Genomic DNA, 23,832 nt, shown 5'->3' on the forward strand with positions numbered 1-23,832 from the left:
CCAGGTAAGGTGGATTCAGCAGAAAGGCCCCTAGAGCGCCCCCTACGAGGGGCCCAGAAAGGCCTCTAGAGCGCCGCGGTCCCGCCCCCTACGACCTCTAGAGCGCCGCGGTCCCGCCCCCCGACGAGGGGCCCAGAAGAGGGTTTCCCCATAAACTTTTCTCCCATAGACGTTTCAGAAAGTATTTATTTGACTCTTTAGCAGATTCAGGTCCAAGCTCTTTGGTTGCTAATAGTTCCTGCTATGGCAGATTGCACTTTTCTAATGATTTATTGAACATCCTCTGTTGTGAATGAATGTGTGACGACGGAAAGACAGTCACTCTGTGGCCAAAACGCCGCAGCGAGACTCGTGAACTTGTATATTTTTTTATCGGCATGGAACCCGATGTAAAATCAGTCCTTATGGCCGCGCATCAAGGCCTGACAAAATAATATGTTGTCGACTAAAACTGAAACATTTCAGATGACTATACTATGACAAAAAACTGAATGAAATGTTATTTAAAACCCATTCTGAACGGGAACCCATTTTGGTGTTGGCATCATGTCGTGCTTTAGCTATTGAAAAATAGCAGATCTACAAGCTCATAGCGCGCCACCGAGTGGCGCGCTACGAGCTTGTAGGTCTGCTATTTTTGAGAAATCGAAGAGCGACTGACATTTTTTTAATCTGATCTCAGGTCAGAATGGGTTGATCAGACCAGTGTGTGTCCTAGTGGAAACCTCGTATGAATCTGATCTCAGGTCAGAATGGGTTAAAAGACTTATGACTAAAATAACTCAATGGCGTTCCAGGGGCGAGTCGGTGGGCGGGCCCTCGGAGATGAACTCCACCTCCCAGACTGCATCCTGCTCCATGGGGGGGGGGCAGCCCGACGTCAAGGAGGAGGAGGAGGAGACGGCCGTGCAGCAGAGCCCCGCCCCCGCCGCGGACGCCATGCGGGGGGCGGGGCCAAGGGGCGGGGCCCGGGGGAGGAGAGGAGGAGGAGGAGGAGGGGGGCGTCAGAAGAGGAACGGCGTGGCGCGGAGGAGCGTCGATGACGGACACACCGCCAAGGGAGGAGCCCAGGTGGAACGTCAGGTGACTGATTGATTGATTGATTGATTGATTGATTGATTGATTGATTAATTTATCACATTGCATATTGTTGCTGTTGGGCAGAAACACTTTAGTCAAGCAGTGAAAATGGTCGATCTGCAATGTGACGCTTTGTGAGCTTGTAGATTGGCTATTTTCAGGCGTGCGTGCGTGCGTGCGTTAGCAGACCAGAGCCTCTGCCTGATCCATCTGTGGAACCCATCAGCAAAAAACAATATGAACTATCCTCTGGTAGAACCACGCACAAAAGCCCTCAGGCAGGGAACGTTATTATCGTTACACCCCTAGCCCTCAGGCAGGGAATGTTATTATCGTTACACCCCTAGCCCTCAGGCAGGGAATGTTATTGTCGTTACACCCCTAGCCCTCAGGCAGGGAATGTTATTATCGTTACACCCCTAGCCCTCAGGCAGGGAATGTTATTATCGTTACACCCCTAGCCCTCAGGCAGGGAATGTTATTATCGTTACACCCCTAGCCCTCAGGCAGGGAATGTTATTATCGTTACACCCCTAGCCCTCAGGCAGGGAATGTTATTGTCGTTACACCCCTAGCCCTCAGGCAGGGAATGTTATTATCGTTACACCTCTAGCCCTCAGGCAGGGAACGTTATTATCGTTACACCCCTAGCCCTCAGGCAGGGAATGTTATTATGGTTACACCCCTAGCCCTCAGGCAGGGAATGTTATTATCGTTACACCCCTAGCCCTCAGGCAGGGAATGTTATTATCGTTACACCCCTAGCCCTCAGGCAGGGAATGTTATTATCGTTACACCCCTAGCCCTCAGGCAGGGAACGTTATTATCGTTACACCCCTAGCCCTCAGGCAGGGAATGTTATTATCGTTACACCCCTAGCCCTCAGGCAGGGAATGTTCCCTTATTAATGTATTTAAATATGTCATCGTGACAGCCGCCACCCGACGACGATGAGGCGGAGATGGCCGCAGGTCAGCCGCCGCTGCGGCTCGGCCTCTGTCCTGCTGCTGCCACCGCGGCCGCGCGGCCCACCAGAGCCACGGCCACGCCCTCCTCCTCGGCTCCTCCTCCTCCTCCGTCGGAGCACGCCTCCTCCGAACAGGAGCAGCTGGTGTTTGAGCTGGAGTCGGTGACCACCGGCGTGGGGGAGGAGGAGGAGGAGGAGGAGCTGGACACAGAGGCTGACCTGCAGTCCCGCTCCTCGCCTGGCCTCGTCCCGGAGAGGTTCCTGACCGCCAGACACTGCAGGAGCCTCCACAGCGCACCGCAGGTGAGACTGACCGGCTCGGGACCCCCTGACCCCCTGACACCCTGACAACCTGACCCCCTGTCATTGAGACTGACCGCTGGCCCTGGCTATCGGGGTGGATCGGGCCCAGGGCCCTATCGAGGTGGATCGGGCCCAGGGCCCTATCGGGGTGTTATCGGACTGTGGCGCTGACTGACCGCTGTGTCGTTCCCATCCCAGGACACGGACCCCGAGGACGAGGAAGGCCAGGTGATGAAGAGGCAGATGGAGCAGAGCTCCCAGCATGTCAGGAGTGTTCTGGTGAAGCAGGAGATGATCCATCCTCCTCCTCCTCTTCCTCCGCCGCCCTCGCAGCAGGCTCAGTTCGGGGCTCTCCCCAGGCAGGCTCCTCCTGGGAGACACACCCAGTGGAGAGCAGAGGACTGCTCTGCTGCAGGTAACTAACCACCAACACCACCACCACACAGACACACCACACAGACACACCCAGTGGAGAGCAGAGGACTGCTCTGCTGCAGGTAACTAACCACCAACACCACCACCACACAGACACACCACACAGAGACACACCCAGTGGAGAGCAGAGGACTGCTCTGCTGCAGGTAACTCACCACCAACACCACCACCACACAGAGACACACCCAGTGTACCTGCAGCAGAGCAGAGGACTGCTCTGCTGCAGGTAACTAACCACCACCACCACCACACAGACACACCCAGTGGAGAGCAGAGGACTGCTCTGCTGCAGGTAACTAACCACCACCACCACCACACCACACAGACACACCCAGTGGAGAGCAGAGGACTGCTCTGCTGCAGGTAACTAACCACCACCACCACCACACCACACAGACACACCCAGTGGAGAGCAGAGGACTGCTCTGCTGCAGGTAACTAACCACCACCACCACACCACACAGACACACCCAGTGGAGAGCAGAGGACTGCTCTGCTGCAGGTAACTAACCACCACCACCACCACCACACAGACACACCCAGTGTACCTGCAGCAGAGCAGAGGACTGCTCTGCTGCAGGTAACTAACCACCACCACACAGACACACCCAGTGGAGAGCAGAGGACTGCTCTGCTGCAGGTAACTAACCACCACCACCACCACACCACACAGACACACCCAGTGGAGAGCAGAGGACTGCTCTGCTGCAGGTAACTAACCACCACCACCACACCACACAGACACACCCAGTGGAGAGCAGAGGACTGCTCTGCTGCAGGTAACTAACCACCACCACCACACCACACATGCATGAACACTCTATGCCAAACTACAGAAATCTCCAGTATAGGCATAGGCGGATCTAGAAATGATGGGCCCCTGGGCCACCATCATGCAAAAGGGCCCCTATGACATCTAGGCCTGCGATATTCAGAATTTACAGCAAGGGATTGCTTAAAAATAATAAACAGCCAAAAACTAAGCCAAATAAATGCAAACTGAGGGTTTAAACACTATCATGATGGTTTAGAACTTTTGGGGTTCTTTTATTGACACAAATGAATAAGCCCATTATCAATAACAGTGACAGGACCGTGTGTGTCACTGTTATTCACTGTTACCCCTTTTTTTTTGGGACGCTCAAGCTCAGGGGCCCCTGAGCCTGGGCCCAACAGGCCCGTTGGATAATCCTCCCCTGAGTATAGGTATTAACCGTAGAGTAACAAAAAGAGAGAGGCTGAACCGGAGCTGTCAGGAAAGCGGTCAGGGTTCAGAATGCCTCGCCTGTAGTCTTTGCCTCAACAACAAACTGTTGTTTGACCGATTCGGAATGCCTCGCCTGTAGTCTTTGCCTCAACAACAAACTGATGTTTGACCGATTCGGAATGCCTCGCCTGTAGTCTTTGCCTCAACAACAAACTGTTGTTTGACCGATTCGGAATGCCTCGCCTGTAGTCTTTGCCTCAACAACAAACTGTTGTTTGACCGATTCGGAATGCCTCGCCTGTAGTCTTTGCCTCAACAACAAACCGTTGTTTGACCGATTCGGAATGCCTCGCCTGTAGTCTTTGCCTCAACAACAAACTGTTGTTTGACCGATTCGGAATGCCTCGCCTGTAGTCTTTGCCTCAACAACAAACCGTTGTTTGACCGATTCGGAATGCCTCGCCTGTAGTCTTTGCCTCAACAACAAACTGTTGTTTGACCGATTCGGAATGCCTCGCCTGTAGTCTTTGCCTCAACAACAAACTGTTGTTTGACCGATTCGGAATGCCTCGCCTGTAGTCTTTGCCTCAACAACAAACTGTTGTTTGACCGATTCGGAATGCCTCGCCTGTAGTCTTTGCCTCAACAACAAACTGTTGTTTGACCGATTCGGAATGCCTCGCCTGTAGTCTTTGCCTCAACAACAAACCGTTGTTTGACCGATTCGGAATGCCTCGCCTGTAGTCTTTGCCTCAACAACAAACTGTTGTTTGACCGATTCGGAATGCCTCGCCTGTAGTCTTTGCCTCAACAACAAACTGTTGTTTGACCGATTCGGAATGCCTCGCCTGTAGTCTTTGCCTCAACAACAAACTGTTGTTTGACCGATTCGGAATGCCTCGCCTGTAGTCTTTGCCTCAACAACAAACCGATGTTTGACCGATTCGGAATGCCTCGCCTGTAGTCTTTGCCTCAACAACAAACTGTTGTTTGACCGATTCGGAATGCCTCGCCTGTAGTCTTTGCCTCAACAACAAACCGTTGTTTGACCGATTCGGAATGCCTCGCCTGTAGTCTTTGCCTCAACAACAAACCGATGTTTGACCGATTCGGAATGCCTCGCCTGTAGTCTTTGCCTCAACAACAAACCGATGTTTGACCGATTCGGAATGCCTCGCCTGTAGTCTTTGCCTCAACAACAAACTGTTGTTTGACCGATTCGGAATGCCTCGCCTGTAGTCTTTGCCTCAACAACAAACTGTTGTTTGACCGATTCGGAATGCCTCGCCTGTAGTCTTTGCCTCAACAACAAACTGTTGTTTGACCGATTCGGAATGCCTCGCCTGTAGTCTTTGCCTCAACAACAAACCGATGTTTGACCGATTCGGAATGCCTCGCCTGTAGTCTTTGCCTCAACAACAAACTGTTGTTTGACCGATTCGGAATGCCTCGCCTGTAGTCTTTGCCTCAACAACAAACCGTTGTTTGACCGATTCGGAATGCCTCGCCTGTAGTCTTTGCCTCAACAACAAACCGATGTTTGACCGATTCGGAATGCCTCGCCTGTAGTCTTTGCCTCAACAACAAACCGATGTTTGACCGATTCGGAATGCCTCGCCTGTAGTCTTTGCCTCAACAACAAACTGTTGTTTGACCGATTCGGAATGCCTCGCCTGTAGTCTTTGCCTCAACAACAAACTGTTGTTTGACCGATTCGGCATGCCTCGCCGTTAGTTTCTCCAGGAGCAGCGGAGAGCGACCCGTCGTCCAGCGCTCCTCCGGCGGAGAACGCGGCGGCCTGCACCGACCTCTGCAACAGCGACGCCTACTCCAGCTCGTCAGTGGACCTGGGCAACAGTGACCCCTACAGCTCGCCAGTGGACCTGGGCAACAGTGACCCCTACAGCTCGTCAGTGGACCTGGGCAACAGTGACCCCTACAGCTCGCCGGCGGACCTGGTCAACAGCAGGCAGTGCATCTTCTACCCGGTCAAGGAGGAGGAGAGGGAGGTGCTACTGGGAGCCACGCCCACTGGCGGCAGCGCCCCGCGCCGCGCCCATCGCCACTCTGCCGCCGATGATGACATTAGTAAGTTGTTGTTGTTGTCGTCGTCATAAGCTTTATTTGAACCTGTTTACACCTCGGGACGCCTTATGGATTTGAACCACTTTGAACATTATTTTAAACTTTAGCTGTTGAAAAATAGCAGATCTACAAGCTCGTAGCGCGGCACTCGGTGCTTGTAGATCTGAACTTTTTTGAAAAATCTTGAAAATGTGGAGCAAATCTTTGGAATATAATACTCAAATATTTGCTTCTGGTGGGTCCCTGGAACAACATATTTTGAGATGGGGGTCGGTGGCCAAATACTTATAATTCTGGGGGTCCTTGACATTAAATGGTTTGAGAACGACTGACATAAAAAAACGATTTTTCAGAAAACTGTCAGGACTTAGATGACATTATTTTGTAGAATCTGTTCTCAGGTTTCAATGGATTAAAAAAAAAACTACCTTTTTTCACTGACAAACTCAATGGAAACTAAATGAAAACTAAGCTATGACGACTAAAACTGAGAATAAATATTAGAAATATTAATAAAAACTAGACTAAAATGTTAGGAAGCGACTAGTGGACAAGAGATCCAGTACAAGTCATTTTACACTTGGTTGCATGCTGCGACGCATTGTGAGCTTGTAGATCGGCTATTTTCAGCAAGTGTAAAATCAGTCATTACGACGACATCAAGGCCCACCGAAATTCAATTTAGTCGACTGTAGATTTAGTCTAAAATCTTATGATATTTAGTCGACTAAAACTAGACTAATAGGTCACTAAAATGTGACTACATAGATAGATAGATTTCTTTATTTTTGTGTCATGCACCAAAGGCGCCCAACTCTCCTTATACCCAAGTAACATACAGTTCTGTATTTCATGAATATTACAGCGTAGTCTATTTAAATAAATAAATGATGAATTATTCTTAAAGAATAAAGACTTTACTTAATTTGCCCAGGGGTAACCATTAGAAATGTCCCAGTTAAAAATCTTTTTGGTCAGTCTGTCATCGGACATATTAACAAGTCTATTCCAAAGTCTCAACATCTCCCCTTTGCGTCTGATATTTGCGGGCATCCATCCCATATCGCCACTAATAGCCGAGATAGGCGTGAGCTTATGAACTCCAAGAAATGACCGTATGGCTCTATTTTGATCTGTGTTACAACTTTCATTGTTCGGAAAACCCCCATACACCGGAGGCATAATCCGAAACAGGGCATACACAAGACTGATATAATTGTGTACATGTACTACAACTAAATGAAAACTATTCAAGAGTCTAAAAAATAAATAAATAGAATATTGCTGTCACAATCAACACTGCATGCCCTCTTCGGTTTACTTCCCCATAACTCGTATCGTAGCCGCGGGACGTCAAAGGTTACAAGCAACAAGCGTCAGTTCGTCACTAGCCTGGGGTGTAGCTGTACAGGTTCAAGTATGTCCACGCATCATACAGATGTCTGATATTGGTTTTATTTGTCATGCGACTTTCAACTCCTCCAGTACCGTGAGCCTTTGAACCACGTGCAGATTGATTAATATCGTCTCTCTCTCTCTCTGACGTTCCCAAAACATACAACTTTTCTCCAGGAAGTCCGTTCAACCTCTGACCCTTTACTGACAGGTGGTGACGTCATGTGAATGACGTGACAACTCTGATCATGTGACTCCCTTCAAAGGGTGTATTTTTACCTTGTAATATAACCCTTTGACATATTTGTTGCCATTCTTAAATTCTATTTATTCATAATGAAATCAACCTTTTTATCCAAGTATGATCATCATAAAAACCATATTTTATATAATTGAAGTTTATACCTGAAACCACTGTCTTTCGTTCTGGGACAGTTACACACCTATTTAGTATTTTAGCTGTGACGTGAGCGCCCCCCTCCTGAGATACTTCCGGGTCCTACTTTTGTGTCGCTTTTGTGTCCCCATAGAGTTATACTGTGTCCCCATAGAGTTATACTGTGACGCTCCGTCGGACTAAATCTGAGACGAAAACAACCACGAAAGTCTATACTATCGCCATTTTATTTTATTGTGTCAACTAAATCCTCATTGATGCAAAGTAGATTCAACATACTCAAGCCTGCAAACATTCTAAATATGCCCCTGATAATATTTTACCGAGCAAATGGATAATAATGATAATAATAGTGTTTATTGTCTCCACATCATACATTTTTGTTGTCATGGACACTTAACATAATGTTTTATGAGCTGTTTCTCAACAGCCAAAAGTGTCAAATACTAAACTAACTAAAAGTTTTGTCAACTTTAGTTTTTTTCAACCAAGGTTCATGTTTTAGGTTGTTATTAGAGAAAGTAAAAGATGAGTGTTTGTGACAGTGTGACCTCACCCTGTCACTGTTTGCTAATATACATACCTTTCAGTAGCGCACACGGTTAAGAGTATGCATAAGCAAGCAGCAAACGGATCACACACACACACACACACACACACACACACACACACACACACACACACACACTTTTTTATTTATTTGCTGCTTTCTTTCGTTTTAGGGATTTTAGCTGTTTTGTACAGGGGGGCGGGGGCATTCGAGCATGCTAAATATGTATTTTTATTTATTTATTATTTACTATAGTCCTAATAAACCCCAGGAAATTACATCTGGACCCAGACTTTTTTTTCCTCCCTGGAAATAAAAACGTCTGGGTTTCCGAGGCTAGTTCGTCACTGGCTTCCATTGGACAAAGGCCATAGTTCAGTCGCTGCTGTTGTGATCGCGACACAAGTCCCGACTAGACTCGAGAGACCTGGGGCAGACAAAACCCACACAGTTACATTTATTACTGAGACGAGATAGGATTTTTTTTTTTATAAAATGTGTAAAAATGCATACAGAATGACTGTACTCTGTGTTGTTCTGCTTCAGATGACTGCAGTCCAGAGGTTGAAGACAGCGAGGAGGCGGGGCTCCACGGCGGACGCTTCGACCATTATGAAAACATGGACGAAGGTACATTCTACAACAGGTCGTTTCGAGGAAGCAATCTGATTGGTTGAAACGGCTTCTAGCCGTGGGTCAAACCAGCACCATTCACCACCTAATCAAAACAAATAATATTCAGCAGCTCTGTTCTCCCAGAGCGCTAGCAAACTCGGTGGCTATAGGCTAGCTAGTTTCTTGGGACATCCGTGGTCGTAGTGACTACATTCTTAGTTTTAAGGGTAACTGTTGTAGAATTGCAATATTACACGTGAGGGTCTGGTTTAACATGATTATTGCCGCGACAGTTATGCGCAAGGAACGAGACGAAGTCGAGATCCGCAGGCATCACTGAAGTTAAACCACACCCTCTCGTATAATATTGCTTGATTATACGGGTAGTTTCTGAGGATTCAAGGTTAATTAAATACGGTTAGAAAGCGAAGGCCGGGCGGTGGACTGACGCTGACCGCGGAAATTATTTCCTGGGGCCTGGCGTCGTCATGAAAGGGGGCGGGACTGCGACGCTCTATTGTGTTTGTAGGGGAGAATATAGCTGTAATAATGTCTTCATATTGTTCTCGTAGAGGAGGATATACAGTAGATGTCATAATGTCTTCATATTGTTCTCGTAGAGGATATACAGTAGATGTCATAATGTCTTCATATTGTTCTCGTAGAGGATATACAGTAGATGTCATAATGTCTTCATATTGTTCTCGTAGGGGAGGATATACAGTAGATGTCATAATGTCTTCATATTGTTCTCGTAGGGGAGGATATACAGTAGATGTCATAATGTCTTCATATTGTTCTCGTAGGGGAGGATATACAGTAGATGTCATAATGTCTTCATATTGTTCTCGTAGGGGAGGATATACAGTAGATGTCATAAGGTCTTCATATTGTTCTCTTAGAGGATATACAGTAGATGTCATAATGTCTTCATATTGTTCTCGTAGGGGAGGATATACAGTAGATGTCATAATGTCTTCATATTGTTCTCGTAGGGGAGGATATACAGTAGATGTCATAATGTCTTCATATTGTTCTCGTAGGGGAGGATATACAGTAGATGTCATAATGTCTTCATATTGTTCTCGTAGGGGAGGATATACAGTAGATGTCATAATGTCTTCATATTGTTCTCGTAGAGGATATAAAGTAGATGTCATAATGTCTTCATCTTGTTCTCGTAGAGGATATACAGTAGATGTAATAATGTCTTCATATTGTTCTCGTAGGGGAGGATATACAGTAGATGTCATAATGTCTTCATATTGTTCTCGTAGGGGAGGATATACAGTAGATGTCATAATGTCTTCATATTGTTCTCGTAGGGGAGGATATACAGTAGATGTCATAATGTCTTCATATTGTTCTCGTAGAGGATATACAGTAGATGTAATAATGTCTTCATATTGTTCTCGTAGGGGAGGATATACAGTAGATGTCATAATGTCTTCATATTGTTCTCGTAGGGGAGGATATACAGTAGATGTCATAATGTCTTCATATTGTTCTCGTAGGGGAGGATATACAGTAGATGTCATAAGGTCTTCATATTGTTCTCGTAGGGGATATACAGTAGATGTCATAATGTCTTCATATTGTTCTCGTAGGGGAGGATATACAGTAGATGTCATAATGTCTTCATATTGTTCTCGTAGAGGAGGATATACAGTAGATGTCATAATGTCTTCATATTGTTCTCGTAGGGGAGGATATACAGTAGATGTCATAATGTCTTCATATTGTTCTCGTAGAGGAGGATATACAGTAGATGTCATAATGTCTTCATATTGTTCTCGTAGAGGAGGATATACAGTAGATGTCATAATGTCTTCATCTTGTTCTCGTAGGGGAGGATATACAGTAGATGTCATAATGTCTTCATATTGTTCTCGTAGGGGAGGATATACAGTAGATGTCATAATGTCTTCATATTGTTCTCGTAGGGGAGGATATACAGTAGATGTAATAATGTCTTCATATTGTTCTCGTAGGGGAGGATATACAGTAGATGTCATAATGTCTTCATATTGTTCTCGTAGAGGAGGATATACAGTAGATGTCATAATGTCTTCATATTGTTCTCGTAGGGGAGGATATACAGTAGATGTCATAATGTCTTCATATTGTTCTCGTAGGGGAGGATATACAGTAGATGTCATAATGTCTTCATATTGTTCTCGTAGGGGAGGATATACAGTAGATGTCATAATGTCTTCATATTGTTCTCGTAGGGGAGGATATACAGTAGATGTCATAAGGTCTTCATATTGTTCTCGTAGAGGAGGATATACAGTAGATGTCATAATGTCTTCATATTGTTCTCGTAGAGGAGGATATACAGTAGATGTCATAATGTCTTCATCTTGTTCTCGTAGAGGATGTACAGTAGATGTCATAAGGTCTTCATATTGTTCTCGTAGGGGATATACAGTAGATGTCATAAGGTCTTCATATTGTTCTCGTAGAGGAGGATATACAGTAGATGTCATAAGGTCTTCATATTGTTCTCGTAGGGGAGGATATACAGTAGATGTCATAATGTCTTCATATTGTTCTCGTAGGGGAGGATATACAGTAGATGTCATAATGTCTTCATATTGTTCTCGTAGAGGAGGATATACAGTAGATGTCATAATGTCTTCATCTTGTTCTCGTAGGGGAGGATATACAGTAGATGTCATAATGTCTTCATATTGTTCTCGTAGGGGAGGATATACAGTAGATGTCATAATGTCTTCATATTGTTCTCGTAGGGGAGGATATACAGTAGATGTCATAAGGTCTTCATATTGTTCTCGTAGAGGAGGATATACAGTAGATGTCATAATGTCTTCATATTGTTCTCGTAGGGGAGGATATACAGTAGATGTCATAATGTCTTCATATTGTTCTCGTAGGGGAGGATATACAGTAGATGTCATAATGTCTTCATATTGTTCTCGTAGGGGAGGATATACAGTAGATGTCATAATGTCTTCATATTGTTCTCGTAGAGGAGGATATACAGTAGATGTCATAATGTCTTCATCTTGTTCTCGTAGGGGAGGATATACAGTAGATGTCATAATGTCTTCATATTGTTCTCGTAGGGGAGGATATACAGTAGATGTCATAATGTCTTCATATTGTTCTTGTAGGGGATATACAGTAGATGTCATAATGTCTTCATATTGTTCTCGTAGGGGAGGATATACAGTAGATGTCATAATGTCTTCATATTGTTCTCGTAGAGGAGGATATACAGTAGATGTCATAATGTCTTCATCTTGTTCTTGTAGGGGATATACAGTAGATGTCATAATGTCTTCATATTGTTCTCGTAGGGGAGGATATACAGTAGATGTCATAATGTCTTCATATTGTTCTCGTAGGGGAGGAGGAGACGGATGCCGAGTGGCAGAGCGCTCCACAGCTGCGTGACTTCCTCCTGCAGAGTTCAGACGAGGAGGACGGTGATGTGTGCGATCTGTCGGACCGTCCGCCTGACCGCGAGACACAGACCATGGCCTCGTATCACCGCGACAACCACAGCGCCAGCCCCCTGGAGACACGCAGGTACACGACAACCACAGTGCCCCCTGGAGACACGCGGGTACATGACAACATAGGGGGTGTGTGTATCTCGAGAGAAGGCAAAAAAAATAATGGGTTTGTTACTGCCTGGCTGTCACTCTGGGGACAGCCAGGCAGTGGGACGTGCGTCGAGGCCCTGCCTATAGGGAGGCGCCCGAGAGGCATCCATTCCTAACCAGTAAGACGCGCAAACGCGGGAAGCGAACGCAGCTCGTACATATTTGGGTTTTGGACGTATCGCTGCTTTGGGGACTCCTTATATGGTTATGGCTGAGTCATGGTGACGTAACAGCGGGACAGACACTTGCATCAATCACAAACAAATCACTCAGCTCCATATATGGGCACAAAAGCGGGACAGACAGACAGACACACAGACAGACAGACACACAGACAGACAGACATGATCTGCTAGGTCTCATAGTAAGTGCTCACTGCATTCGCAACCAGATGCCCCGAACCACCTCAGCTGACTCCGTTCCAGGCCTACTGCATATATTTGCTTCTCCTTTTTTTTGCTTAACTTGTTAATTGTGTGTCTTCTCCAGCGTGTCTCCTCCAGGAAGCCCGGCCCGTCCCAGAGAGCCCATGGAGTACTTCTCGGGGTATTTCGGTCGGGACACGTGGGTGGAGATCGCCCGGAGCACCAACGGCCTCTCCAAGCTGCCCAGTCAGCCCACCACCGCCAGGGAGGTGGCGCAGTACGTGGGCATCCACATCGCCATGGGGACCCTGAAGGTCCGTGTGTGGGCATCATAGACTGTAAAAAATATGGACAAAGCGTTCCGCGGGTCTAACGTGAACGTAAAATGAAGCCTGTCAGTCCTTGCAATGGAAGTCGCCATCTTTCTAGATCCGTTTTGGCCCAGTTCAGGCCAGCTGGCCCATTGGCTGGCCCAGACAACGAGGCGGGACTTCCCCCTTCTTCTTCGTTGGTTTTTATTTTGACTCGAGTGGGTGGGAAATCCCTATCATAGACTGTAACGGTAGCCACGCCCCTCAGAACATACGCGACTTTATGGTCATTTTTTTAATAAATGGGACCATAATTTTCCAAAAAGAATATTATGACATTAGAAATGAGACTTTAAACTAGTAACTGGAAGCAAAAAGTATTCATGGCCATGTTTATTAAGGTAATACAGTCTAGGTGAAGTTGGGCCCAAATACATGGACTTCTATGGGGCTATGGGTTTTTCTGGGTCCAATGACAGCGCCACAACAGGCCATTATATGAACTTTCATTTCCTTAGTGGCTTCACAAAATATCTGTCTGACCCCCCCCTGGTGGGCATCCACATCGCCATGGGGACCCTGAAGGTCCGTGTTCACCCTTCTGTGACGGTCTCACCATGCGTTAGCTAGGCTGTGACGGCACACTGTGAGCCTGTAGATCTGCTCAGAGCCTCCTGTGGGACCCCCACCCCACTACTGGGTCCGGTGGGTCCGTTCGTAGAACCCACCTGACACAACGGTGACGGCGGGTTCATGGTACCATTCCAGGGGTTTAAGATTAGGTTTTCTTCCTCACGGGCTACATTCATGAGATGGACAAGAACTATAATCTAAGCATTTTATTGCCAGTAAAGAGCAGGGATGTACTTTGGCAAGAAGCACATCATTTGTATTGGATAAAATGCCTTCATCTGACTGGGTACAAAAACAATGACCTTCCACAAGTGATAAAAGAATAGAGATGAACCCTCCCAAGGGGTGTCAATCACCATCATTGAGACGCTGAATAGACTCTAGTGTGTTTGCCTCATGGTGTGTTGTGTTCTTTGTGCTGTCTCAGTTTCCCAGTCTGAAGCTGTACTGGCAGGACGTCACCAGGGTGGCACTCATTGCCGACGCCATGCCGCTGTCCCGGTTTCTGCAGCTGTCTCACAAGTTGAGGCTGGCGTCCTCCAGACCCCCAAACCACGCAGGGTCCAGACCCCCAAACCACGCAGAGTCCAGACCCCCAAACCACGCAGAGTCCAGACCCCCGGGAGCTGCAGAGTCCAGACCCCCGGGAGCTGCAGAGTCCAGACCCCCGGGAGCTGCGGAGTCCAGAACCCCAAACCACGCAGGGTCCAGACCCCCGGGAGCTGCGGAGTCCAGACCCCCGGGAGCTGCGGAGTCCAGAACCCCAAACCACGCAGGGTCCAGACCCCCGGGAGCTGCGGAGTCCAGACCCCCGGGAGCTGCGGAGTCCAGACCCCCGGGAGCTGCGGAGTCCAGACCCCCGGGAGCTGCGGAGTCCAGACCCCCAAACAACGCAGGGTCCAGACCTCCAAACAACGCACCCTCCAGACCCCCAAGCGATGCAGCGTCCAGACCCCCAACCGACGCACCGGCCGCGTCAACTCCGGCCGCGTCCAGCCGCTGTAACGGTGGCGTCCGCGGCCTGGACCCCGGCGGAGGCCACGAGCAGAGCGACGGCACCGCGGTAGGTCGTCATTATCGTTTCGTCACCATGAAAAAAAAGAACACTCGCGATAATGGTGTCGTGCTGCAGAGCTTTTTCATTCGGCGTATTGTACAACGCAATCAGTGCCGGAAGTTCTTCAAAATAGGAACTTCCGGGGGTGCCAGAGTTGTCTGAGCGCTTTTACTCTGAAAGCCACGACCCGGAAACAATCTACTGAAAAAAAGTTGACTTTACATTGCTAGCTTACACTGCGATCATTTTAATTCATACGATATATATGATCCAAAAAAGTGTTCATATTTTGCGGGAGAGAGACGGATGAGGAGCAGAAATGAAGCGCCTCACAGCTATAAGGTCCTGGGTTCGATTCCCGCTCGGGACGCTGTGGGTGCTGGCGGCGTGTTTCCTCCTCCGCGTCATCAGTGCCCATACCCGAAGGCGGGGGTTGGCGAAAGGGCCTTTCTGTGTGGAGTTTGCATGTTCTCCCCGTGTCCCCTAGGGTAGGTACCCTCACATGTTCTCCCCGTGTCCCCTAGGGTATAGTACCCTCACATGTTCTCCCCGTGTCCCCTATAGGGTAGGTACCCTCACAAAAACATGCAGTAATCCTGGTCTCTAAACTGCCTCCCCCTGGCCAGCCGGGGCGCCTGATGGAGGGGAAAGGAACTGGTTGGAATAACGTGTTCCTTCCACGCGCTATACGTCCAACCAGGGAAACTCCCCCCTGTCAGGTGATAAGGAGCAACTTGGACACTCAGGCATGAAGGAAGCATGAGTTCAAGTCCGTTGCTCTCCCCTTGTCCCCCATATATGGGGACTAGGTTGGTCTCCCCTTGTCCCCCATATATGGGGACTAGGTTGGTCTCCCCTTGTCCCCCATATATGGGGACTAGGTTGCTCTCCCCTTGTCCCCCATATATGGGGACTAGGTTGGTGGAGGGTGTGCAGAGCCCAGGATCACAGTAGATAATTGACACAGGGGTGAAAAATGGGTTACAAAATCGTGGGATAAAAATTATAAAAGAAAAAAAAAGAAAATGAAGCGCCAGCATATCGATCAGTTCAGAACCGCGGAGAGCGCCCTGGATTAGGAGAGACGAGTCATTCTTTTCCGCCGCGCTAACAGCTATTCTTATCTCGCCCGGTATCATTGAGGATGCGCTAGGACGCACTGGTACGTCGTATATGTACGCGGCGGTAGGGGGCGCTATGACGTGTGGGTACGTCGAATGTACCGAAACGGTTTTAACCCATTCTGAACGGGAACCCGTTTTGGTGTTAGCATTATGTTATGCTTTAGCTATTGAAAAATAGCAGATCTACAAGCTCATAGCGCGCCACCGAGTGGCGCGCTACGAGCTTGTAGGTCTGCTATTTTTTGAAAAATCGAAGAACGACTGACATTTTTAGAATCTGATCTCAGGTCAGAATGGGTTATCATCAGACCAGTGTGTGTCCAGTGGAAACCTCGTATGAATCTGATCTCAGGTCAGAATGGGTTAATGGTGTTCATTTAGAACGCCAATGACTCGACGTCTTCCTGTCTGATATTTTATGAATCACGTTAACTATAGAGCCAAATTAATTTGTCTGCACTTATTTTTTACAACTTCTAAGCAACTCGACTGCTTTTGATTTGGCTCTAAATGAATCGCGTGACTGTTGAGAGCCCAGCGTTTAGGAGGTGCATATACACCGCCATAGATTGATTACTTTATAAACAGTTCACAGAAAAAAGCACAGGAGCGTAGCCTACAGTTCAATACAAGGTCTGCTAAGAGGATTTTATAACCCAAGAAAGCACTATGGCTTGTTTCCATTAGGTTAAGGGGTCCTTCATATTAAATTAATCTGAATTAATCTGACCACTTCACCACTTTTCAACGTGTCTTCATATAATAGGTCCTCACTAATAATCATGATAAAATGGCACAATTCTTTTCTACTCAGTCTGTGTCTCATAGGAGGGCTGTGGGCAGTTTAGAAACCGTCTTCCAGTGACATCATCATTAGGCAGATTATTTTTTAAACAAGATTTTATTACAATTTTTTTTAGATTGTCATTATCGTGAGAACGATGGCTTCCATTTTCGCATTGCAACTTTTCAGGACTAGAAAGCCTGCAGTTTTTATTAGCTTGTATTCCACATGATGTCACTGGAAGACGGTTTCTGAACTGCCCACAGCCCTCCTATGAGAGTGGTGAAGTGGTCCTTTAAACTAAAATGTAAATTTGCTGCCAAAAACAACAACTGATTGTGGCGACGTCACACGTGTCATTTCCACACGGTCCTCCTCGTCCCCTCCTATAGGCCCAGGTCAACGAGGAGGTCAACGGGCCGGACCCCCTGTGGAAGGTCCGCTCCCTGCTGGCCCGCTTCCAGGCGGCGTTGGGGAAGTGTCTGCCGCCGGCGCCGCTGGGGGAGGACGGACAACAGTACGGCGTGGACCAGTACCGCGTCCCGCTGCAGGCGCCGGGCCCCGGGGGGGAGTGGGGGAGGGCCCGGTGCCACGGGGGGGGGCCGTGCCTCCAGGCCACGGTGCTGGTCGGACCGGGAGGTCGGGTCCGACGTCTGGAGCTCACGCTGGGCCGGGAGGAGGACAAGGAGGCCACGGTGGAGAGGCTGCTGGCGCCTCCGGGTCCAGGGGGCGACTGCATGGTGTTCCTGTGCAGGCAGGAGCTCTCCACGCCCGCCACGCTGGAGAGACTGCTGGTAAAAACCACCATCCTACTCTGTGTGTGTGTGTGTGTGTGTGTGTGTGTGTGTGTGTGTGTGTGTGTATGCATGTCCGTGTGCGTTCAAGCGCCCTACAGTTTTTAGGTTTCCAGATGCCTCTTCAATTGTCTCTTGAAACTTGATTTAGTTTTTTCTTTTGTGATTATACAGTAGCTGGCAGTTTTAAAATGACTTATACTGTATCTCTTGTCCACTATAGTCCCTTCCTAACATTTTAGTCTAGTTTTTATTTGTTGACGGAATTGTCAGTATATTTAGTCTCAGTTTTAGTCGTCGTAGCTTTAGTTTTCATTTAGTTTCCATTTAGTTTTCATTTAGTTTTCATTTAGTTTTCATTTAGTTTTCATTTAGTTTCCATTTAGTTTTCATTTAGTTTTCATTTAGTTTTCATTTAGTTTACATTTAGTTTTCATTTAGTTTACATTTAGTTTTCATTTAGTTTTCATTTAGTTTCCATTTAGTTTCCATTTAGTTTACACTTAGTTTTCATTTAGTTTTCATTTAGTTTTCATTTAGTTTTCATTTAGTTTCCATTTAGTTTTCATTTAGTTTTCATTTAGTTTTCATTTAGTTTCCATTTAGTTTTCATTTAGTTTTCATTTAGTTTCCATTTAGTTTTCATTTAGTTTCCATTTAGTTTTCATTTAGTTTTCATTTAGTTTTCATTTAGTTTTCATTTAGTTTTCATTTAGTTTACATTTAGTTTACATTTAGTTTACACTTAGTTTTCATTTAGTTTTCATTTAGTTTTCATTTAGTTTTCATTTAGTTTACATTTAGTTTTCATTTAGTTTACATTTAGTTTTCATTTAGTTTACATTTAGTTTTCATTTAGTTTACATTTAGTTTTCATTTAGTTTTCATTTAGTTTTCATTTAGTTTACATTTAGTTTTCATTTAGTTTTCATTTAGTTTTCATTTAGTTTTCATTTAGTTTACATTTAGTTTTCATTTAGTTTACATTTAGTTTTCATTTAGTTTTCATTTAGTTTTCATTTAGTTTTCATTTAGTTTTCATTTAGTTTTCATTTAGTTTACACTTAGTTTTCATTTAGTTTTCATTTAGTTTCCATTTAGTTTTCATTTAGTTTACATTTAGTTTTCATTTAGTTTACACTTAGTTTTCATTTAGTTTTCATTTAGTTTTCATTTAGTTTTCATTTAGTTTCCATTTAGTTTCCATTTAGTTTTCATTTAGTTTTCATTTAGTTTCCACTTAGTTTTCATTTAGTTTTCATTTAGTTTCATTTAGTTTTCATTTAGTTTCCACTTAGTTTTCGTCAGGGGAAAAAAGGCAAGTCGCCGAACATTTTTTTGTCATAGTTTTTGTAGGAAGAAAATTATTATTATATAATTATTATATAAAATATTAGAAGAGAGGCATTATTTGTATTATTATTTCCAGTGTTCATCTTTGACCACTTGGTGGCGGGCTTGAGGAGCACAGCTTCTAGAAGGTGTGTGCACTTTATGAGGTGAGACAGGAGCACTGAGAAGGAACTAGACACAGGGAACCACTTCATGAGGTGAGACAGGAGCACTGAGAAGGAACTAGACACAGGGAACCAACCAGGGAGCAAACCAAACCGTTCTTACCAGCAGCGGAACAGAGACAAACTTCTATAATAACACCAGTAAGACGCGCAAACGCGGAAAGCGAACGCAGCTGAGACCCTGCAGATCATGTCTGTATGTCTGTCTGTCTGTCTGTCTGTCTGTCTGTCTGTCTGTCCCGCTGTTACTGTATATGTGGACCTGGCCCCTTTTGTGCCCATATATGAAGCTGAGTGATTGCTGATGCAACACACTCCATATTTGGACGTATAGCGGGACAGACAGACACACAGACAGACATGATCTGCTAGGTCTCATAGTAAGTGCTCACTGCATTCGCAATCACTGGTATGTTCATGTTCATGATTTAAACGTCTCACTTTGACTTCTGATAAAAAAATAACACTCAAACTGGATCAAAGACTGGACATACAGCTATTGTCTGTGTGTGTACTGCGTAGGATCACTCTCCCATACCTGTGAAGTAACTGCAAAGGAGACAAAAGGAAAATGGAGGAAAAAAATGGCAGTTACAGTTTTAGTCGACGGAAACAACCACCGTTCACCACCGTGTCTTTGCCCCTCCCCTTCCTTCCCTCCCCAGGCGTCCGGCGTGCACTGTGCGGGCCGTGTGGGCGGCGGTGGCGCTGGCGCCCACGAGGGCGGGGGCGGGGCCGGGGGTCACGTGGGCGACCAGTTCGTGAGCTCGGACGGCCGGCTGGTGCTGAGGCGGGCGCGGCGCGGCTTCGTGCTGTCCACGGCGGGCAGCGGGCACCGCAGCATGGCACAGCTGGTGCAGCACTTCCACCGCGCCCAGGGCTGGGCCCGGCTCAGCAGAGAGCTGCAGGGCCTGTACCGGACCCCCACCTCCACCTCCACCTCCACCCAGCCCCCCGGCCGCTGGCCCCAGGCCCTGCTCTGGTTCCTGGTGGATCTGGCCCTGGTCAACGCCTGGCTTCAGTACAGGTACACACTTGCAGTTGTTGATTTTGTTTAATGTTTTTTGTTTGTTTATTGTTTATCCCCATTAGGATCCCCATTAGCTTTTGCCTTGACTAAAGCTAGTCTTCCTGGGGTCCGACACAGACAAACATTTAACATTTAACAAAGGCAATACTTTTACAATTGTTTACAAACACTAACTCAATATAAAACATAGTAAAAATAAAATAAGAAATTAAAATAACATGGCAAAAATCACTTTCAATAAATTATACATTTGAATTATTATTTTTCCCAGGGTTACTACAAGATGGTTTTCATAAGGTGTTCGTTCTTTTAACTTGATTTTAAAGATGAATTTTGTATTTGTATTGGTTATATTGTTCGTAGGGATGCGCCGATATGTCGGCCACATATCGGTATCTTATCGCCAAAATAAAGCTGACATTAACTGATATTTATCGTTGTTGTTGATAAGCAAACATTGTGCGCTGGCTATGTTGGTGTGTTGGTTATCTGCAGCCTACCGAGCTGTAGATTCTGAACCGTTCGTTTTTATAATGAAGATGTTTTTGTGTTTCCCTGCCATAAAAGGCTGAAATAATAACACCAAAAAAAAGAAATAATCGGTTTAGGTGTATCGGCTATTGGCTAAATTGATATTTTTAACCGCATTCTGGATGGGAATTCTCCTTTAAACTTTAGCTATTGAAAAAATATCAGATCTACAAGCTCGTAGCGCGCCACCGAGTGGCGCGCTACGAGCTTGTAGGTCTGATATTCTTTTGAAAGATCGTGAAAATGCGGCACAAATCTTTGAATATATAATTTCTTTCAGACGACTTTTTATTTATTTATTTCGATGTCTGGTCTGAATGGGTTAAACATCTGTATCGGTGCATCCCTCGTTTTTGGTCATCGTCTTTTGAATAAAATCCTCATGTTTTATTCATCTGAAACGTTTTTGTCTAGTTTTAGTCGACTTCATATATAATGACATTATAGTCGGCTGAATCTACAGTTGATTTTTGCCAACAAAGAAAAAACATATTTGACAGCGTCGTATACTGGCTGATTTTACTCTTGGTTGAATGCTGAAAATAGCTGATCTACAAGTTCTAGAGCTTCTGCTATTTTCAGAGCGAAACACCCAATGTATTTTAGTTCTACTAGATCTCTCCCTGACATTTTAGTCTAGTTTTTTATTAGTTTCTTGCCTCATTATGACGCATCTGTGTCGCTTTTATAGCTTTTAAACTTTATCTTAGAGTGCCAAGCTACGAGCTTGTAGATCTGAAAAAGATTTATTTTTCAATCGTGAAAATGTGTGCAAATCTTAGTACCAAAAGCAAAGGAAAGGAAAGTTACCATGTTTACCCAGGGTAACTGGACTAAGGAAAGGAAAGGTACTATGTTTACCCAGGGTAACTGGACTAAGGAAAGGAAAGGTACTATGTTTACCCAGGGTAACTGGACTAAGGAAAGGAAAGGTACTATGTTTACCCAGGGTAACTGGACTAAGGAAAGGAAAGGTACTATGTTTACCCTGCAGGGTAACTGGACTAAGGAAAGGAAAGGTACTATGTTTACCCTGCAGGGTAACTGGACTAAGGAAAGGAAAGGTACTATGTTTACCCAGGGTAACTGGACTAAGGAAAGGAAAGGTACCATGTTTACCCAGGGTAACTGGACTAAGGAAAGGAAAGGTACTATGTTTACCCAGGGTAACTGGACTAAGGAAAGGAAAGGTACTATGTTTACCCTGGGTAACTGGACTAAGGAAAGGAAAGGTACTATGTTTACCCAGGGTAACTGGACTAAGGAAAGGAAAGGTACTATGTTTACCCAGGGTAACTGGACTAAGGAAAGGAAAGGTACTATGTTTACCCAGGGTAACTGGACTAAGGAAAGGAAAGGTACTATGTTTACCCAGGGTAACTGGACTAAGGAAAGGAAAGGTACTACGTTTACCCCTGCAGGGTAACTGGACTAAGGAAAGGAAAGGTACTATGTTTACCCAGGGTAACTGGCCTAAGGAAAGGAAAGGTACTATGTTTACCCAGGGTAACTGGACTAAGGAAAGGAAAGGTACTATGTTTACCCAGGGTAACTGGACTAAGGAAAGGAAAGGTACTATGTTTACCCAGGGTAACTGGACTAAGGAAAGGAAAGGTACTATGTTTACCCAGGGTAACTGGACTAAGGAAAGGAAAGGTACTATGTTTACCCAGGGTAACTGGACTAAGGAAAGGAAAGGTACTATGTTTACCCAGGGTAACTGGACTAAGGAAAGGAAAGGTACTATGTTTACCCAGGGTAACTGGACTAAGGAAAGGAAAGGTACCATGTTTACCCAGGGTAACTGGACTAAGGAAAGGAAAGGTACTATGTTTACCCAGGGTAACTGGACTAAGGAAAGGAAAGGTACTATGTTTACCCAGGGTAACTGGACTAAGGAAAGGAAAGGTACTATGTTTACCCAGGGTAACTGGACTAAGGAAAGGAAAGGTACTATGTTTACCCAGGGTAACTGGACTAAGCTCAAGAACTTGTTTACAGCCAGGCCCTGCTCATAGAACATTTCATGGTAGAGGTTCAATGCCTTGTCCAAAATGGCACTTCAGCGGTGGTAATCTTAACGTTCCGGTCCTCGGGATACGAACTAGCGAACTTCCGATATCAAAACCGCTCCGCAAACCGTTCGGCCACCGCTGGCCCCAACACCAACACCAACTCTCACATCATTTACCTGAGGACCCCCCTTGAGAACCACTGGTGGTCCCCGGGCTGAAAACCACCTCTAACTATAACTATATCTCTAATGATCTCCTCTCCAGACAGGAGCATGGCAGCGGCGTCTCTGAGCCTCTGAGCTTCATGGCGTTCAGGCTGGACGTGTCCAAGACGCTCATCTTCTCCCAGAGCAGCGGCGGTACGGCCACGGACTCCACCCTCAACCCCCAGGACTCTGTGACCCCTCGGCGACCCCCTCCCCCCACGGTTAGAATCGTTTTGGATTGGCTTTTATCGTTTGGTTTGACTCAGTTTTGACTGATTTCGTTATCGTTTAGTTTTAGTTAGTTTTTAGAGGGTTTGCTAGTTTTTCAATTCTGTTTTTCAATTCTGCACCAACGAATAAGTCGTGTGCAGAATTGAAAAGGGCAAGAGTAAGCATTGTGTAATAAGAACTAAAAATGAAAATAGTTATAGTCAGTTACAGATTAAGCTTATAAAACCAAATTAGAAGTAAAATAAAGTTAGTTTTAGTTCGTTTTGTAAACACACAATACACTTCCAGTTAGTTCTCGTTTTTTTCTTTTCCTTTTCTTAGTTTTTATTTAGTTCAGTTATTCTTTTTTTATCGTGCTGAATATAATGGAAATGTCCTAATAAATGGGGTCATATTATAATCGGGGACTAGACGTATTGACATTCAATGTTCTTATTCCACAAATGAGTGTGTCGTCTTCTAATCCGAATCGGTCTTATATTCGAGATGAGATGAGATATACTTTATTAATCCCAGAGGGGAAATTGAAGCGTTACAACAGCATAATGTGACACATAAAAAGCTAAAA

At 45.7% G+C, this 23,832-nt stretch overlaps 1 protein-coding gene across 1 annotated transcript in view; it reads left to right on the top strand.

The window, feature by feature from the left end:
• Positions 1 to 23,832, top strand: part of znf576.1 (zinc finger protein 576, tandem duplicate 1) — a 45,836-nt gene that overhangs the window by 21,357 nt on the left and 647 nt on the right. Inside the window, exons 11-23 of the mRNA XM_080767301.1 lie at positions 1 to 4; positions 798 to 807; positions 886 to 1,083; positions 2,015 to 2,350; positions 2,549 to 2,765; positions 5,727 to 6,080; positions 8,966 to 9,049; positions 12,406 to 12,589; positions 13,156 to 13,345; positions 14,403 to 15,038; positions 17,333 to 17,734; positions 19,917 to 20,278; positions 23,092 to 23,254. The exon at positions 1 to 4 is cut by the window's left edge and continues 285 nt beyond it. Coding sequence (XP_080623427.1) covers positions 1 to 4; positions 798 to 807; positions 886 to 1,083; positions 2,015 to 2,350; positions 2,549 to 2,765; positions 5,727 to 6,080; positions 8,966 to 9,049; positions 12,406 to 12,589; positions 13,156 to 13,345; positions 14,403 to 15,038; positions 17,333 to 17,734; positions 19,917 to 20,278; positions 23,092 to 23,254 — 3,140 coding nt within the window. The remainder of the gene's footprint in view (positions 5 to 797; positions 808 to 885; positions 1,084 to 2,014; positions 2,351 to 2,548; positions 2,766 to 5,726; positions 6,081 to 8,965; positions 9,050 to 12,405; positions 12,590 to 13,155; positions 13,346 to 14,402; positions 15,039 to 17,332; positions 17,735 to 19,916; positions 20,279 to 23,091; positions 23,255 to 23,832) is intronic.

The sequence above is a fragment of the Protomyctophum bolini genome (genome assembly GCF_963924005.1).
Source record: "Protomyctophum bolini genome assembly, chromosome: 7".
Classification (NCBI taxonomy): domain Eukaryota; kingdom Metazoa; phylum Chordata; class Actinopteri; order Myctophiformes; family Myctophidae; genus Protomyctophum; species Protomyctophum bolini.